Below are 17,834 nucleotides of genomic sequence, written 5' to 3' on the forward strand. Positions count from 1 at the left end.
GGTAGAATGGGGGTGGCAAAGCGTCCCCCGACCCCCACAAAACACAGCGGCACCCCGGCCGAGGTGGCCCCCGGGGCGGCCAGGACCCTCCCCATTCCGGCAGAGGGGCTGCGGTACTGGGGGGGCTGGACTGGGGCTGTGTCGTGTCCCGGCCCTTCTCTGGCCCCGCATACACATTTGGGATTCATTTCCTCTGCTGACTGGGGGGGCACCCGTCACCCACTTCACCGCCATCCCTCCTCCGACCTCCTGTGGGTCCTGCGGCCGGGTGCCCACCCCCCTCGATCCCCAGCTGTGTCCCCTGGGTGGTCCCGGGATGGGGGACAGGGAGGGATCAGGAGACATCTATGCGCCAAGCTGGGGGCCTCAGCGAGGGGGGACAACCCATGGGAGGGACGGAGAGCAGTTTGGCAGCCTGTGGCCCGGAAAGGGGTGGATTTGGCAGCGGGGTGCCCCAGCCCCTCCCAGGCGGAGCTTGGCCGGGCGGCAGACGGTTGTCCACCCCCACCACCGCTAACTCTGGTTCCAGCCTGGAAACATGTACTCAGCTGGCCGTGACCACGGGCATGTGAGTCAGGGTGGGGGACGCGCCGCGGGGAAGGACACGCTGGCAGGATGAGGCATGTCTGGCATGGGGATGTGGGCGCGGCGCGGACGTGGGCACTATAATGCCCCCTCTCCCCATGCCTCAGTCTCCCATCTGTACACTGCATGCAGTTGCCAGAGCAGAGAGGAAAGTCAGGGTGGGATGGGGGGCGTCTGCCCTTCCCAGACACAGGAGTAGCATCTGATCCCCGAAAATGCCACAACCCCTCCCCCAAATATCCCTGTCCCACCACCTTCCACCCCACCACTCTGTCGTGCCTTCCTGACCCACAGTAGAGGTACCAATGTGGTAATGTGCCAGCTGGGATGGGAGACAGGTAAGGATAGCACCCCTCACCCCCCCCATGCCAGCCAGGCCCAGAGGCAAGTGAGACTGGGGAGCCAAGCAGGCAGTGAGATCCTATCCATGCACTCCCCCCATTATTACAGCCCTCATTAATTAGTCTCATTACTGCCCAAAAATGATAGGCCCAGTGGAGAGGGGTGTCACCACCCCCACATAAATCACCACCTCTCATTCACTGCTATGACAAGCTCGGGCCCCTCTGAAGGGCAGGGACAAGGGTCATGTGACAGGGACAGGGTAGCTGCAGGGACACTGCCCATGAGCATCATTTAGGGCTCATTTTCTCAGCAGTGGGGGTGCAGACAGGGCCACTTAGCCCAGGGAACACCCCCACATGGGCACCACTGCTGCTGGTATATACCTCCAGTGCAGGGCCAGCCTCAGCAGGAGTCCCCTGTGTGGCCTCTCCCAGGGTCACCATGTCCTTAAGCCCTCCATGCCTGCTGCCAGCAGAGCTATCCCCACACTGCCCTTGGGTGCGTGGGGCACATGCACACATCACACAAGCAAGCTCCCTGAGTACACACTGCTCACACTTGTGCACACCACACATATGGTCCATGTCACACACAGTGGATGGGCATCTGCGTGTGTGGGTGCCCGTCTGGGCACAGGAAGGGCTGGGAGACATCCCTGTAACAGCTCACACTAGTGTAAAACCCACTGCTACTGCACCCAGCACACACAAATGTGCCAGGGGAAACACACATACCCCTGTGTAGGGACACGCACCCCATGGCAGCTCCCTGGAGATCTGCTGTGCACCCATACTCATGTGAGCTGCAGTTCACTCATCCCAGCCCCCTCTCCACACCTGTAAACACACACACACACAAGCACATGTGTGCTACACACCCCCAAGAGTCCCTGTTCTCACACCAAAATCAGAGACACACGGACAAAGAGATGGATATGGGACCACACAACCGCCACCCCACACCCCAATAGTGCCACCCACCCACCCGCAGCCCTGAGCACCTGCCCGCACCCCTGGCAGCTCACAGTCCTGCGTCCCCAGCAGGCATTGGGGTCCCCAAGCAGCCAGAGGCCTCTCTCTCCTCCAGGCAGGGTCCCTGGCCAGACACATATTGGCCCGTCACCACCCTGCAGTGACACTCCGTAGGCGCTGGCTGGTGTTGGCTTTGGCACCCACTTTGCTGGCATGGTGCAGCCAGAGTGGCCCGTGCCACTCTGCTGGCCACAGGGCAGGTTCCCAAAGGTTCAGGAAACAAGTGAGAGTGGCACAGCAGCAGCCCTATGCCCTGCGACAGATTCTCTCCTCCCTGCCTCAGTTTCCCCAGCATGAGCAAAAGAGCAAGACGGGTCCCCACACTGGGTGCTGCGTGGACACAGGGATCCCCTGTTCAGAGCACAGGGATCTCACACACACCAGGTACTGATGGGCACAGGGATGCCCCATGCCAGGTGCTTATGCCCATGGGGGGTCCCTCACGCCAAGCAGTTTTTTGGGCACAGGGATCCCATAGAGACTGTGCACTTTACGGGCCAGAGTTCCACAGTGCAGGGTACTTATGGGCACACAGATCCCTCATGCTGGACACTTTATGGGCTCAGGGATGTCTCGTGCCAGATGCTTTATGAGCACAAGAGTCCCCTTATGCTGGGCACAGGGTCCCCCCTTTGTGGGTGCTGTAAGGACACAGGGATACCCCCCACCTCCACACTGGCTCTGTAAGGACACAGCGATCCCAGTAGAACCCTTTGCATGAAACAGTGTTCAGCACATCTCCCCAGCCAGGCACTGCAGGGGCCGGCAGGTGCAGGTTATAGAGTGGGGGGGATCACAGTGTCATGGTGGGAAGCGGACGCGGGGCAAAGGCCATGCCCTGCACCCTGGCATGCATATGCATGGTTTAACCCTCTGCTGCCTGCAGCAGGCAGGGCCAGCGCCAGCCTCTACCCCCATCTCCCTGCTCCCCCAGAGCCCACCCCAGCTCTGTGCCCCCCCTGCAGACCCTGACCCTAACGCCGTGCCCGGCGGTGCCCACTTACCTTCCGGTGGCGGCAGGCGCGGAGGGGCAGGAGGCAGGACACCAAGGACTTCCCCCAGCGAACCAAGGTGGCAAAGCACCAGCTCAGCCGGGTCATGGTGCCCCTGCTCGGGGCTCACCCGGCCGCGGAAGGGTGCAGGAGCCGACCCCTGCCCACGGCACGCTCGGAGGGGCAGCCAAACCCAGCCTTGCCCCCGCCGGCTGCAACAAGCTCCGGTGCCCGGGCAGTGCCCAGGTGGTGCCCGGCGGTGGGCAGGGGGCTGTGCGGCGATGAGCTGGGGGGCTGCGGTCCCACCGGGCCCTGTCCCCCCCCCCGCTCTCTCGCTGGTCCCCCAACGTCGCCTGCGCGCTGGCAGCCAGGCAGGGAGCACCGTGCCCGCCCATGTCCTGCAGTGCTTGGGTGGGAGCCAGCTCCGCCACGCTCCCCCTCCTCCTCCTCCACCTCCTCTTCTTGCACACAGGGGCTCAGGGCTCCGCACCCTCCGGGCTCACTCCCCTGCCTCCTGGGCACGCTGTGCCCTCGGGTGGATACTGAACGCTAACAAGCACCCCTCCAGCCCCCTCTGACTTGGGGGTGGAGAAGCCCAGACGTCTGGGTTCAATCACAGCTCAACCCAAAAATCTGCTACCCCCAACCCTTCCTCAGTTACACTCCAGCACCCCCCTGTCCACCTTAAGCCCTAAATGGCAGTGCCTGAAGATGGGGTGGGCTTCCCGGTGCCCATCACAACTGGGCTGGGCTTCCACCAGCACCCCCCAGGGCCTCCCCAAGCCTCTCCCCTGGAACCAGAGGACACATTCGGGGACCCCTCACCCAAACTCCCCCCAGCAAGGTCCTGTCTCGAAGAGGTTGCGCAGCTGATGTGCCCTGCTGCAAGCGCAGTGTTACCCAGGAGGACCCCTCACCACAGAACACCCCAACACAGCTGCAGGCACCCCCATCCCACCACAGACTTGCACAGGGCAGGGGGGTGGGTTGCACCCCACCCTGCAACTGCAGCAGGGACCACACACACCCCGCACATCCACCAGGGTGGTGCTGAGGGGGGCTGGTGGCAGCAGCCCCAGATGCAACTGTAATGTCGCAGTGATGCTGGGCAAGGACCCGTCCCCATGGGGCAGCTGCCAGTGCCAAGCATGGGCAGAGTCTGTGCCAGGCCTGGACACTAATTGCATTTGCCCCAGGAAGGCTCCTAACAAGCAGCAGCACCAGGGAGGGGTGCAGGGGCTTGGGGGGGTCCCACACACTTCATGGCTGTCCCCTGCAGTCCTGCCTGTTGCCCCAGGGTGGGCAAAGGGTGCCAGAGTATGGTGTTCCCCCCTAAGCGCCAGGGAGGTGATGTCACTTCTGGCTCCACTGTCCCCCACCCGCATTTAATTAGCAGATGGCCCCCACACCCCACCCCCCCGCAGGCAGCACCAGGCCTGTGCAGGGCCATTAGCTTTATTGGCTGTGCTGAACGAGGGCCAGGCCTCGTTAATTGAATTGCACCCACGCCAAGGACAGGCGGGTGTCTTCTCCCCACCTCCCAGGTCCCCTGGTACCCCCTCTCTCGCCCTTGACTGGGGCAGGGACAGGGGACCCCGATGACAGGGTGCTGGGGTGACACCTGCCCCAACAAGGGGTGAGCAGGGGGTTGGCCCCCCCATAGGTGTTGGGGTCCTGCCCTCAGGGTGCGTGGCATGGGATGGGCAGTGTTGCTGGGTGAGTGCAACCGCAGGCACATGCACGTGTGTGCACGCACACACAGATGCCCCCTCAGCCCCCTGCCCACGCCTGCCACACATATGTAGCTTGTACCTACAAAAGCCCCCCTATAGCCATGCACTCACAGCCTGCACATGCATGCAATCGCACACACACGCATCCATATCCATGCGCACACATCTGCCCTGACACAGTGGGGTGATGCTCCGTCTCCCCCAACACCCTGTCCACACCCCTGATCTGATGTGGGGTGCTGTGCTCTGTGCCCACAGGGCAACCCACTGCAGCATATCATGGGGGAATGGGGTGCTGGGGAGGCTGGGGGTCACACCAAGCACTGCCACCAGCTCCCCCATGTCCCCCGGCTGCTCAGGGACACCCCACAGCCCGACATGCCCCCCCCAGGAGCCAGGAGGGTGTGGGGAGTCCTAGTCTCCTGCTCAGCATCACTTCCTACTTTCGTTTTGGTGCTGAGCAGAGGCCTGGCCTGGGGGAGGCGGATGGCCCCCAGTTCCCCCCCGTGTGGCACAGGTAGGGCCAGTGGGTGCTGCAAGCGTGGACACGTGGTGGGGCAGGATGTGGGGGGAGCTAGGCATTGCTGGGGGCACCCACCAAACTGGCAGTGGGAAATGAAATGGCAGCAGGTCACCATGCCTGGCACTGGGGGGTGAGCTGGCATCACCCCCAGACCCTCACAGGGGATTTAGCCCCCATCCCAGAAGAAGCCCACAGAACAGGGCTGGCATAGCAAAGGGGCATAGACACTGTGGCCAAGGGGTGCTGCTGGGCTGGAGGCCCCACAAGCACAGATAGCAAGAGAGAGCCTTGCCCAGGGTGTCCCAGGAAGAGTTTGCACCCCGGCACTGAGCACAGCCCCCATGTGCGGAGCAGATGCTCAGGGGGTGCTGTGGGCCTTGCTGGGGTGAGTTGTGGCTGCTAGGGGGGGAGAAAGCTCCATGCCAGGGGCTGTTGCCCCTGGGGACTGCTGTGCATGGGAGCTGGGGCTTTGTGCCAGGGGCTGCAGCTGCCCCAGGGGTGCTGTTGGCTGCTGCTAGCTGGGTATATGTCCCGGAACCCCCTCCAAAAACTGCAGGGGGGGTGTTCCTCAAAGCATTCCCAAGCCCCATCTGCAGAAGATGATATCAGGGTACCCCCACCAGGCCTGGTGCTGTGCTTCCCCCCTCTGCAGGGGCTGTGCAGGGGGACCAGCCTCACCGACCCCCTCCCCAAAACTAACACCCCCCCAGATCAAGGACTGAAGCAGCCAAGCCACAGTGTCTAATGTGATAGGAGATGGGTGGTGGGTGGCTCCTGCAGCCCCCCCCCGACTTCCCCCACTTCCTCCTGGCCAAGGTACAAAAGGAGAAGCAGGCGGGTGCAGTGTGGGTGCGGTGACATGCCAGCATCCCCTCGGCACCCAGCAAGCACCTCAGAGCACCCCACGGCTCTTCAGCCAAAGGTAAGGGGCTCCTCTTCCCGAGGGAAACTGAGGCACGGGCAGGGTGGGTAGGCAGGAAGACGGCTCATTCAAGGTCACCCAAGGGCACTGGGACAGGAACCCGCGAGTCATGAGTCCGTGTGCTGCTCTGCCCGCCCTGCCACCCTGCTGCAGCAGGGAGTGTGGGGCACTCACATACGCTTGGGCACGCTTGGGCACACATGCTTCTGTGAGCACACATGCAACATGCTGTGCACACTCCCACACACACACACGTGCTCCCCCAGCACTGTGCCCAGCTGCCACCCACGGTGACAAGCCCAGGACCTGCCACCTTCATGGACATTGTCCCTTACCTTGTCCCCAGGGTGCCACCTGCCAACCCCCAAAACAGGCCCACTGCACTGTGCCCCCAGTCCCCCACCCTATGCCCACCACACCCCCAAACTCCACACCAGCCCTGCAGGCAGCATGCTGTGCCGGGGGGCTCTGGCTGAGGGGGCTGCAAGTCGGGGGCTGTGTGTTCCCCTTACCCGCCCCACCATGAGCCCCCACACTGTTTGTGGTGTGAGCAAGGGAAGCGAGAGCAGAAGCAAAGGCAGCACTTCCCCTGCACCAAACCCACATCCTGAATCCTGAGGGACAAGGACAGGGACAGGGACACACTGGGGTGGGAAGGCTCAGTCCCTACAGCCCCCAAGGAATGGGGCAGAGGCTGGGCATGGCATGGGGGCAGAGGCTGAGGGCATTTGGGGACAGGGCACATGGACAAGGGAGTATGGGATTGGGCACATTTGCCTACCCCATACTCCATGTAGTGGTAGCGACATGGGCAGGGCACAGGGGGTGCCTGAGCACACCCCTTCTTAACAGCAGGAAGATCTGGAGTGGAGCTGGGGGGCGAGGGGAACAGATCCTCTCCTTGGGACAGAGAGCTTAGGGGTGCCAGGTGACTGTCAGCCTGGCAACTCTCATTGCTGCTCCTGCCTTTGCAGACCCCAGGGGACAGCCATGTCAGGGAACGGGGAGCTCAACCGCGTCATCAAGGACCTGCAGAGTAAGTGTGTCAGCCTGTCCCCTGCCAGCGTGTCCCCTGCAATGGTGTGTCTTGTCCTGCTTGTTCCTTCCTTGCACCCAGACTGTGGGTGACTGCCATGGGTGCCATGCTCCCCCTCCAAGGCCCCCAGCACCAGCCCTACCGCTGCTGCCTGCTCCTGTCCTCACTGTCAGCCCTAGGCAACCAGCACTGCCTGGCCGGTACCTGTTCCCTTGCTCCCTCTGCTCCCCTGTTTCATCCCAGAGCAGGTTCCTCTTTCATCTGCCAGCAGATAATCCCCAGGGCTGGGAGCCAGGAGGTGGCAGGGAGGGGGTGGGATGGGGCAGTGTGCCCACTGGCCAGACAGGGCTGTGCCAGCTCAACCCTGCCATCCCACAGAGACTGTGGCTGAGCTGAACCACAGCTATCAGGAGCAGAACCTGCCGGTGACGGATGGGAGCCGGGAGCTGCACAGCCTCTGTGCCCAGCTGGAGTTCCTCCTTCAGGTACCACCATTCCTCCATCCCTGCCACTCCCTGCCTCGGTTTCCCCTGGGGTGCAGCTGAGAGCAGAGGGGACCCCACACTGGCTGTTTTGGGGGTGGGACGACCCCAGACAGTATTGTTTGGCCCTGGGCTTCCCCAGCCATGCGAGCACCTGGATGAGGCTCACCCATGTCCCCGCATGTAATTGCACATGCTGCAAAAGGGAAACTGAGGCACGAAGCTGGCAAAGAGGGGACAGCCAGGGGATGACAGGATCCATCCTGCTGGGGGAGCTGGCTGGATCCCAGTCCCACAGGGAACAGTCTGGGAGGACAGGGTACATCGTCAAATGAGCAAACCCAAGCTTGTGTCTCTGCCAGTTTGACATGAAGGAGAAGAGGAGCTTCTTCGGGCAGCGGAAGGACTATTGGGACTTCTTGTGTCAGGGTCTGGCACGATGCCGTCAGGAGCATGAGGGCATTCGCTTTGTCACCTCACTGGACAAGGTGGGCACAGCCTGGTGGGTGCCTGGGGGCTCATGCCTGCACACATGGACACACTTGTGCATGTTTGTGGGTGCACACACACTGTGCACAGCTACACACTCACCCAGGCACTGAGGATGCAACCACTGGCACTATTAAGGGCTTTCTCTCCTCTGGGATCCCTATTGCCTCACAACGCTGGCCCTAGAGACCCCCCTCCCCCTGCCTGGGTGGGGGAGGAGGTGTGTGAGGAACAGGCTGGTGTGGTAGGGCTGTATTAACCCCCTCTCCCCCCAGCTGAAGACCCCCGTGGGCAGGGGTCGAGCCTTCCTGCGGTACTGCCTGGTGCACCGACAGCTGGCAGAGTCCCTGCAGCTCTGCCTCCTTGACCTTGAGAGCCTCCGGTGAGCTTGGGGAGCATGGGGTGGGGATGCACATGTGGCGAGGGGCACAAACAGGGTGTGTAGCACCCTGCAGCACACTGTGGGTAAGGGCACTGCAGGAGCAGATGCCTGCCCAGGGTGCAGAGGGGTGCATAAGCCTGTTTTGTGTTTGCAGTGAGTGGTACTATGCCCGCAGCCCCTTCCTGAGCCCCCAGCACCGGGCAGAGATTCTGGTCAGCCTCTATGAGCTGGATGGCATCACCTTCCACCTGGCCTTGCACAGGGCTGACCTGGACATTGCCTGGCCCATGTTCTCTGAGTGAGCCTGGGGACGTGGGGTCACCGGGAGCATTGGGGGTATCGGGGGGTGCCACAGGCACCAGGGACACCTGTGGCTCAGCATTGTAGAGCAGCACACAGGTGTCCCCCTGCCACCCCGGGCCCCACATGGCACCCAAGCTGTGCCAGCCCTCCATACATGGCCCCAGGCAGGCACAGACACCCATGCCAGCACGCACTCCATGCTTGTGCCTGTAAACATGCCATGTGTGCGTGCACACACACATGCTGCCATCCTCTGTCAAGGATGTGCCCAGGCACAGGTCTGCTGCAACACTGTGACACTGTGACATCTGAGACACGGGAACACACATATGTGCATGCACACCCTTGTCCCTGGACACACTTGCAGGGGCACACTTGTGGATGCAGCTGCTCTGGCACATTCATGCCTGCTCTGCTGCTCACACACTCGTGTGCACACACTGCCACAAGCACACATGCAGCCCCCAATTAACCCCTGCCTCCATGGGAGCATCTCTTGATACCACCTGGTCTGCTGATGTGCAGGCTGATAGCACTAGCCTTCCCGGTCCCCTATCACGAGATGCCACCTGGTGTCACCAGCCCTGCTGCCCTCTCCATCCCCAAATGCTCACCATGCCCAGGGAGCCCTGTGGGAGGGTTGCAGTCCCTGGCTTGCCCTGTGGGTGACCTGGTGGCCCTGAGCCCTATGTCCCCTCCAGGACACTGGTACGGCCCAATGTGATGGCTGGGAGCAGCCCAGCAAAGACAGCCCTGCAGACAGACAACACGAGCATCAAGGCACATGGATGGCCTGATGGCATTGCCCATTCCACCGCTGCACCCCATGGGGTGCCAGCCCACCCATGCTCACCTACTTTGGCTGCCCCGAGTGCAGAGAGTGTAGAGGTGGAGGATGCGGAGTGGGATGTGGAGGACAAGGAGATGAAGAAGAATGTGGAAGAGGAAGGTGAAAAGGAGGTGAAGGATGAGAAGGAGGAAGAGGAAGACGATGAGGAGGAGGTGGAGGATGCAGAGGTGGACGAGGAAGATGTGCAGGTGGAGAAGGATGTGGAAGAGGAAGATGAAGAGGAGCTGGAGGAGGATGAGAAGGAGGTGAAGCATGTGGATGTGGAGGAGCTGGAGGATGCACATGGCTCTGGCAAAGCATTCCAGCCCAGTGGTGACAGGGAGCTGGGCACATCCTCGTTGCCCAGCATGGAGGTCATTCCAGGTTCCCCACCACTGGTGCCCAGCCAGCCAAGCAGGACGGAGGCATCCCTGCGGGTGCTTGTGTCCCAGCTGCAGGCTGAGCTGGAGCAGCAGGAGGTGGCATCGCGGGCGCTGTCAGCCCAGCTGGCAAGGGAGAAGCGGCGGCACCAGCAGCAGGAGGAGGCCAGTGCCCAGTGGGCCCAGCTGCAGGCACAGGAGGCTGAGGCACTGCGGGAAACCAACATCTTCCTGGTGCAGGCACTGGAGGCAACGATGGCAGCAGGGGACCCAGGGGCACTGGTGCGGGCACAGGAGGAGGCGCAGGGCTGGCGAGAGGCGGCAGAGGAGCGGGACACCCGCCTGGCCGGGGCGCTGGCAGAGGCAGCAGCACTGGCCTTGCGCCTGCAGGACTGCCAGGTGGCACTGGCAGCAGCAGAGGGACGGACGGATGCACTAGGTGATGCTGGTGCCCCAGACGAGGTGGCCACTGTGAAGGAGGTGCTGCAGCGGGCGCTGGAGCTCGCCTGCAGGCCACAGGAGCCCCCGCTGGACCTCCAGGCAGACGAAGAGCCTGTCACAGCCGCTGGCATGGCCATGGTATGGGCAAGACTGAGGGGATCCCACAGTGGGATGGGGGTTTGGGGGACCAGGGCTGAACCTCCGTCTCCCACAGCGCTTGGCCGCTCTGGCTGCCGCAGCAAGGGAGGAGGCCCGGCAGAGCTGGCAGCAGCTCCAGGTGCAGCGGCAAGAGGTGGCACGGCTGCAGGAGCAGCTCAGCAGGTTCGGCAGGGATACCCATTCCCACCACCCCTCACCCACAGTGGGTCCCTCCCATCCCCACCACCACAGGGTTTCCCCTGGGTCACCCCAGGATGCCCCATTTGAACCCAGGGGAGCAGCACCTGGGGAAGGGCAGGGGGAGGGAGGGAAGGATTTGGGGAGGGAAGGCTGGAGGCATCAATTTGGGGACTGCTAAGTAGGTGGAGGGGTGGATGGGCAGAGGGGTGGAAGAATGAATTTGGAGTGAGTAGATGAATGGAGGAGTGGATAGAGGGATGAATTTGGGGTGAATAAGTTGATGCTTGGGCACACAGAGTGATGGAGGGTTGAATTTGGGGTGAGATGGATGGATGGATGGATGGATGGATGGATGGATGGATGGACGGAAGGACAGAGGGAGAGGTGAACAGCTGGGAAACAGGTGGGTGGCTGGCCTGGCAGATACCAAGGTGGCTGTACAGATGGAGAGCCAGCTTGGGGATGGATGGGCAGTGGATAGAGGGATAGAGGGAGGTGGGGACGGAAGAAGGGATGGAGGGATGGAAGGATAGCTGAGGAACAGGGGATCATCTCCCCACTGCCCTATACCAGGGCCCGGCAGGACAGGGAGCGCTGGGCATCAGCACTGCAGCGGGCGCAGCGGGAGGCCCTGGAGCGGGAGGCCATGCGCGGTGCCGAGCAGGCACGGCAGCAGGAGCTCATCCGCGACATGAAGGGGCGGCTGCTGGAGCTGCTGCGGTGAGACACCCAGGGACCCCACTGGTCTGGGTCCATGCGCAGGTGGGGGGGCCTCGAACCCATTTGCCCAGAGGAGGGCACCAGAGCCCAGGCAAACCCCACTCACCACCTTGGGTGACTGAGATGCCCACTTTGGGGTGGGGTACCAGGGTGTGCTCCTGGAGCCCCACCACAGGGCATGTTCCTGACAGGGCTGACATGTCCCCTTCTCACAGGGAGAAAGATGCCCTGTGGCAGAAGACAGAGGGCATCGACAACCCAATGTCCAGCCCAGCACCCTGCGACGCAGGTCTGTGTGCCCGCTGTCGCAAAGATTTCCGCCTCCTCTCCCGGCGGTACAACTGCAGGTGCGCTATGAGGGCATTGGGGGTGGTATGGGCATGGCACAGCTCTCACCACCCACTCTCTTGGCAGGCTGTGCCACAGCAAGGTGTGCCACACATGCTCCGTGGATGTGGGCAAGCAGGGGCGCTGCTGTCTGCTGTGCTACCAGCAAAGGCACCCACAGACTACATGAGCTGGGACTGCATCCCTTTCACCATGCCTTTGACACCCCCTGCCCTGGCTGCCTCTTTTTGGACTTACAGGGGACCCAGGTGTCCAGGGCTTGCAGGCGGGTCCTGTTGCCCAGCATTCCAGGTTTGAGAACTGTCTTTCCTGTGGCTGGTCCACAGAGAGGAAAACAACCTGCTCCTGCTACCTCTGTGGCTCCTGTGTCATCTATCGGTCATTGCCAGATTAAGCCCCAGGCTGGGTGTGGGTTGGGCGGATGCTGGTATGGGGATATCCAAGCCCTCCTGGGGTGAACCATTCTCATAAAGGGCATTCAAGCTGCAGCCACACTGCGCTGCTGCCTGCCCCGTCCTGCAACAGGGAGGCAGCAGCAGGCAGGGCAGGCAGCTCTTGGCCAACAGCCCTGGCTTCCTGCCAGGCTGCAAGGAACTGCTTAGGCAAGAGGTTTCCCAGATACAAAGGTGATGGGCTGTCCCTACCCAGAACCCTCACTGACCCTGCCCAGCTCCAAGTCCCCGGGACTCCCTGCATGGGTACCAGGGGACCCCTGTACCCACCCATGAGGTAGCCCATGGCTGACACCCACTGATGGCGCCATGGTTAAGGACTCCCAGAAGCCTGGAGTAGGGGGGATGGAGGAGCAATACAGGACTCCTATGGAGAGATGCTTGGACATGCTGGGGCAGGCATCCCGATATCTGGCACACAGGGTGGTAGGAGGGACCCCAGCAGGGTCATGGCCCCCTCTTCAGCCCCTCTGCCCCACTTCAGTACCAGCCCCAGTTGCCCAAGCCAAGGCGGAAACATCCTGGTTGTGTAAGGGACAGGTTCCCAGCCCCTTGCACAATGATGTCCTGGCACTGCAGAGCTGGAGGGATAGGGGGTGCCCTGGGTGATGCCACCCTTTGGACAGGGATCACAGGGCTGGCTCAGTGTCAGCGAGGGGCTGCCCAGAGATCTTGAACTAATTTGCTTCACTGGGGCTCAGATTGGGGTCAGGAAAGAGGCAGCTTTGTCCTCAGGTGGGACAGACACCACACAGGGACCCTTGCAGAGGGGAAGTGCCAGAACCTGCAGGGAGTGAGATCCGGCTTTGGGTCCCCTCTGGGGAGACATAAGACACTGAGCCCTTTGCAAGAGCCTCTTGGGTAACAGCTCTTCCCTGGCCTGGAAACGGGGTTACCCATACCTTGCTGGCCCCAGCTGGTACCCACACTTTGGCACTGAAGTGGGTCGCGCAGGACCCACTGTCCCCAGAGAAGTGCCCTAGCCCCATCGTGCCATCTTACTCCCTTTGGAAAAGAGGAGCCAGACCTGAGTGACCCACCGGGCAACTGCTTTATTGCTGGATGGCCATCAGCCACGAACACTGTCCCCGCAGCAGGGTGGCGGGGTCCCTGAAGTCACAGGCTCTACTCCAAAGAGCGTGGAGGGTGGGCAGCACTAGGTATCGCTCCCCTGGCAATGGGGTCCTATCCTGTCACTGCCCAAGCCCTCTTCCAGCAGGGCTTCAGAACCCACTGGTGGTCCTACCCATCCCCAGGGCACCATGGCCTACATCCCAGGGGATTGGGAGAGGATGCTGAGGTGTGTGGGGTGCCAGGGTCTGCTGAGAGCTGCAAGGGTTGGGTCCCAGCAGGGTTCAAAGGGTGGTGGAAGTGTTGCCAGAGGTGGAGGCGTAGGAGGTGCGGCCATAGCGGGCCACAGCATCCTTGCTGATGAGCCCGCGCTGTGCCAGAATCTTGAGGAAGCTGTTGCGAAACTTCTGTCCGATGAAAGCGTAGATGATGGGGTTGATGCAGCTGTGGGCGAAGCCCAGGACCTGTGTAACAGAGAGGGCCATGTCGATGCGGTTCCTTCTCTCGCAGGTCTCAGCAATGGCCTGTGTCCTCATGAGGGTGTCACTCACCAACGTGATGTTGTAGGGCAGCCAGCAGATGAGGAAGACCAGCACCACAGCGAAGATGACCTTCATGGCCCGCTGCTTCTGGGCATTTTTGGTCTGCAGCAGGGTGTGGATGGTGACGCCATAGCAGAAGAGCATTATCAGGAGGGGCAGGGCGAAGCCGAAGGTCTGTGGCAGGATCCGCAGCACGATTCGCCACTTGGCCGTGTCCTCACCACCGATGCGCTCATAGCACACAGTGCCGTTGTTGGGCGAGGGGAAAGCCTCGCGGAAGAGTAGCACAGGCAGGGAGAACAACACAGAGAAGACCCAGATGCCCAAGCAGACAAACTTCACCCAGTGCCTCTTCTCAGTGGCAGCCCGCGTGGCATAGACAATGGCCAGGTAGCGGTCCACACTGATGCAGGCCAGCAGCAGGATGCCACTGTAGAAGTTGGCCTCCTGCAGCATGGAGATGGCTTTGCACATCACGGTGCCGAAGATCCACTCATGGGCTCGGTAGGCAGCCCAGAGTGGCAGGCTGAGGGCGAAGAGCAGGTCTGCCACAGCCAGGTTGAGCAGGTAGACATCAGTGACAGAGCGGTTGGTGTGGCTGGAGGTCACCACCAGCACCACCAGCCCATTGCCCACCACACTGAGGATGAAGACGAGGCAGTAGATCACCACCACTAGGTACTTATTGAGGACCGAGCTGTCAGGCCGGCATGGAGCAGCAGAGATAGCAGTGTCGGGCATGGCCGTGCTATAGTCATAGGTATAGTTGAAGAGGAGGTTGGATAAATCCCCACTGAAGGAGTAGGACTCCATTTTGCCTGTGGAGCACAAAGCAGCATCAGGGTAGGGTGGGAGGATGGTGTGGGCAAGGGATGACAGCACCTCTGGATCCCCTGGTGTCTCCATTGCCCCCAGGTCCCCTCTCAGCCCCCTCCATTGCTCCACTGTGGCCCATGTCCACACTATGTCAGGTAATGGGCAGTGCTGCAGGTGGACACTGTCCCTCATACATCCCCTTGTACAACATGCCCAGTACCCCTCAGACTTCATTCCAAACCTGTCCCTTCCCTGTCCCCCATGGAAGAAGGGGTTACTACACAGAAAGGCCACCTCTTCTCAGGTTGGGGGGCTCCCCCATCATGTCCCGCCAGCAGACACCTGGCTCTTCCAACATCCCTGTGTTCCCCAGGTTTGTGTGGCTCCTTCAGAAGCCTCTCAGCTCTTTGGGCATCTCAGGGCCCCTCAGGCACCTTCAAAGTCCTTCAAGCATCTCTGGATCCCTCTGGCCTCCCAATACCCTCAAGCATCACTGCTGGAGCTACCCCTCCTGCCACCCCAGTCAGCAGCAAAGCTGCAATCACGGTGCCCAGAGCAGGAGACGCTTGAGAAGGTCTGAAGGTGGTTTCATGCCCTTCTTCCCCACCCAGTCCTGTCCCTGTGTGAGTGGTTTCATCCTCTGGACGGAAAGACGTGTCACCCCTTGCAGGTTTCTTTAGAAGTATTTCACATCTCTGGTTTTCCTGTTGCTCAGCTGAGTGCTGCCGGCCATGTCCATGTCGCCTGTGCTCGACTGTGATGGGGAAATCACAGGTGACAGTCACTCTTCATGTCTCCTCACTTGTAGGACAGTCTGTTCTGTCCCTGCTCCCCTGAAGACCATTGCCTTTCAGCCTTCTCCCAGTATGGATCTGGTCTTCTGTTTCACTCCAATTTGACCCCTCTGCCCCATTTCTGAGCCCTCGAACCCCTCCAAGGCTTAGCAATGCCAGGGCTGCTTGGGGGTGCTGAGACCTCTCAGTGCTGGGGGGACCCTAGCCCCAAGCTGGCCCCATTTGAACCCAAACCCTCCCTGGAACCAGCTTTCCTCTTTTGCCTGGCAGGGATTCCCCACGGCAGCTGGGCCGGTGGCCCTATCCAGAAAAATCCCTCCCTGGCTCTGACAGCCCCACTCCTGCAGTGTTGCTGGAATGGTCAGCCCAGGGTGGAGATGTCCCGGCATCCTGCAGGGCTGCAGCGGGGGACGTTGTTGGTATGAGTGGAAGAAGGTCCTCTGAGAGGGTCCACCACAGGTGCAGGGCAGAGCCGGACATCACTGCTTCCCCTCAGATTATTTTTGGTTGCTTCTTCTGCTCATCCGCTCGAAAATCCTGGTTGTTCCTCTGGAGCTGGGTAGGACCCACTCACAGGTACCCACAACCAGCCTGGCTGGGGGAACGAGCAGCACCCCATTTCCCCTCCTTACCCCAGGAGGGCTGGGGGACACTGGGGTGGCCCTGTGGGTCCCCTCAGGGAGGAAGGAGGGACACACCATGGGAAGCACCCTCCCGGCACATCAATGTGCGCGAGGAAATGGAAGTGGGCGCTTTCCCCCCAGGGGACCCACAGCTGAAGTCCCTGGGGACCACGGAGGATTTGCACCCCAGATGAGCCCTGAGCACAGCCCTGGGTGCCCCCACCCGTCGCCTCTTGCTCCTCCTGCAGCACGTAGGCCATCGGGCAGCTGAGGCAGACCACCCTGGCCCCCAGCCCACTCTGCATGGGGGTGGTCTCAGCCGGGTGCTTGGGGCAGTGGTGAAGCCCAAGAAAAGCCCTGGTCACGCCGGGGACTCACCGCTCACTGCCCTCGCTGTCCCCTCGACTCTAGGGTCTTCTCCCTGTCCCAAGCACCTGGGCAAGGGGACAAATCCAGGCGTCACCCCAAAGGGCTCTGGTGCTGAGCGTGGCAGTGTCAGGTCTGGGGGTCCCCCCTGCCCAGCCGGACGGTCCCTCACCTGCACCCGCCGCCGTGATTCCCAGCACCCCTTCCCTCCGCCGCCTGATTTATGCTGCCTGGGGAGGAAGCGAGGTTGCAAAACCTTCTGCTGGCGTGAAGGGGAAGTGGCAGCCAGAAGAGATCCTTCCTCGTCCCCCCCAGGATGCCTTCCCCAGGGTTGGGGGGAGCCCACAGCCCCCCATCACTCTCCTGCCCCAGGGTGTCCCAGGACACCCAGCAGTGGGTGACACTGGGGCACACGCGGGGGTGCACTGCCCCCTTTGAAGTGATGCACTCCGGTGGTCTCCAACTGGGGGTCCCCACCTTGTCCTTCGGCCTCCAGTGGATGCAGGGTTCCCTTTTGAGGACCCCCAGGTGCTACAGTCCCCTCGGAGAGTGGACACCCCACGGTGCCGTGGGGGGCTTTGGTCGGCAGGCCAGTGGGCAAGGGCAGGGCAGGGCTCCGTGCCTCAGTTTCCCCATTGATAGAATAGGGGTTTATGCTGGGGTTCTGGGGGGCACTGTGGGGCTGGCTTGCTCCCGTTAGGGGGTGCTGCAGGGGACTCCCCAGAGTTGATCCCTGTGTCCCCGCCGCCCTCGCTGTGCTAAATCGGGCCGAGCCCAGCCCAGCCCAGCCGGGCCGCCAGGTGGAGCCGTGACCCCACACCAGCCCCGCAGACCTGGGAGACCCTCGGCACCCTCGTAACCCTGGGCACCCCTACTCCCCTGAACAACCCTATTGCCTTTGGGGGAAGCCTGCACCTCTGGGCACTCGGTCCCTCTGGGGCACCCCCATCCCCACAGCTTTGGGGTGCCTGTCATTGTTAGGGGTGCACCATACTTTTGGGGCACCTTTGCTCCCCTGGAGATACCCATAGAGCTGTAGCACATCATCATACCCCTGGGGCACCACCACAGCTCCAAGAACGCTCCTACTCCCTGGCGACACCCCCAAGCTCTTCTGAGGCGCCCCCAAAGTTTTAGGCACCCCCGTCGTCTCCAGGGTACCCTCTCAGCCCTCCCAGGGTGCCCTATTCCCTGAGGCACTTCCATACTTTCGGGGACGCCCATTCCTTTGGGCTATCCTCCTGGGTCACCCCTGTTCCCTGGGGGCCCCCCACAGTCTTGGAATCCTGC

General features: G+C 61.9%; 3 protein-coding genes across 12 annotated transcripts in view; 1 reads left to right on the forward strand and 2 right to left on the reverse strand.

The window, feature by feature from the left end:
- The window catches only part of TNS1 (tensin 1), a 69,321-nt gene extending 66,044 nt beyond the window's left edge, over positions 1 to 3,277 (reverse strand). For 3 of the 7 annotated variants that reach the window (XM_071810897.1, XM_065840718.2, XM_065840715.2), the window contains exon 1: positions 2,966 to 3,277. In XM_071810897.1, the coding sequence (XP_071666998.1) occupies positions 2,966 to 3,061 (96 nt within the window). In that variant the 5' untranslated portion in view covers positions 3,062 to 3,277. The remainder of the gene's footprint in view (positions 1 to 2,965) is intronic. The other 4 variants (XM_065840717.2, XM_065840719.2, XM_065840720.2 and 1 more) reach the window with 4 other exon arrangements.
- RUFY4 (RUN and FYVE domain containing 4) lies at positions 411 to 12,144 on the forward strand. The gene is made up of 11 exons (XM_065840728.2): positions 411 to 568; positions 7,106 to 7,167; positions 7,546 to 7,652; positions 8,012 to 8,137; positions 8,414 to 8,520; positions 8,675 to 8,818; positions 9,525 to 10,611; positions 10,688 to 10,794; positions 11,386 to 11,532; positions 11,748 to 11,879; positions 11,947 to 12,144. Exons 2-11 carry the CDS (start codon positions 7,122 to 7,124, stop codon positions 12,047 to 12,049), a joined length of 2,106 nt encoding a protein of 701 aa, XP_065696800.1. The 5' UTR covers positions 411 to 568; positions 7,106 to 7,121; the 3' UTR covers positions 12,050 to 12,144.
- Positions 12,145 to 13,385: 1,241 nt separating this feature from the next.
- LOC136103265 (C-X-C chemokine receptor type 2-like) lies at positions 13,386 to 16,757 on the reverse strand. Of its 4 annotated transcripts, XM_065841241.2 has the most exons (3): positions 16,557 to 16,678; positions 13,955 to 15,515; positions 13,386 to 13,867 (listed from the first exon to the last, which is right to left on the reverse strand). In XM_065841241.2, exons 2-3 carry the CDS (start codon positions 14,993 to 14,995, stop codon positions 13,688 to 13,690), a joined length of 1,221 nt encoding a protein of 406 aa, XP_065697313.2. In that variant the 5' UTR covers positions 14,996 to 15,515; positions 16,557 to 16,678; the 3' UTR covers positions 13,386 to 13,687. The 4 variants fall into 4 exon arrangements, with proteins under 4 accessions (XP_065697313.2, XP_071666712.1, XP_071666711.1 ...); XM_071810611.1 differs by lacking the exon at positions 16,557 to 16,678 and adding an exon at positions 16,717 to 16,757 and having other exon boundaries at positions 13,386 to 14,763; XM_071810610.1 differs by having other exon boundaries at positions 13,386 to 15,515.
- Positions 16,758 to 17,834: the final 1,077 nt, after the last annotated feature.

Source organism: Patagioenas fasciata, chromosome 7 (genome assembly GCF_037038585.1).
Source record: "Patagioenas fasciata isolate bPatFas1 chromosome 7, bPatFas1.hap1, whole genome shotgun sequence".
NCBI classification, from domain to species: Eukaryota; Metazoa; Chordata; class Aves; order Columbiformes; family Columbidae; genus Patagioenas; species Patagioenas fasciata.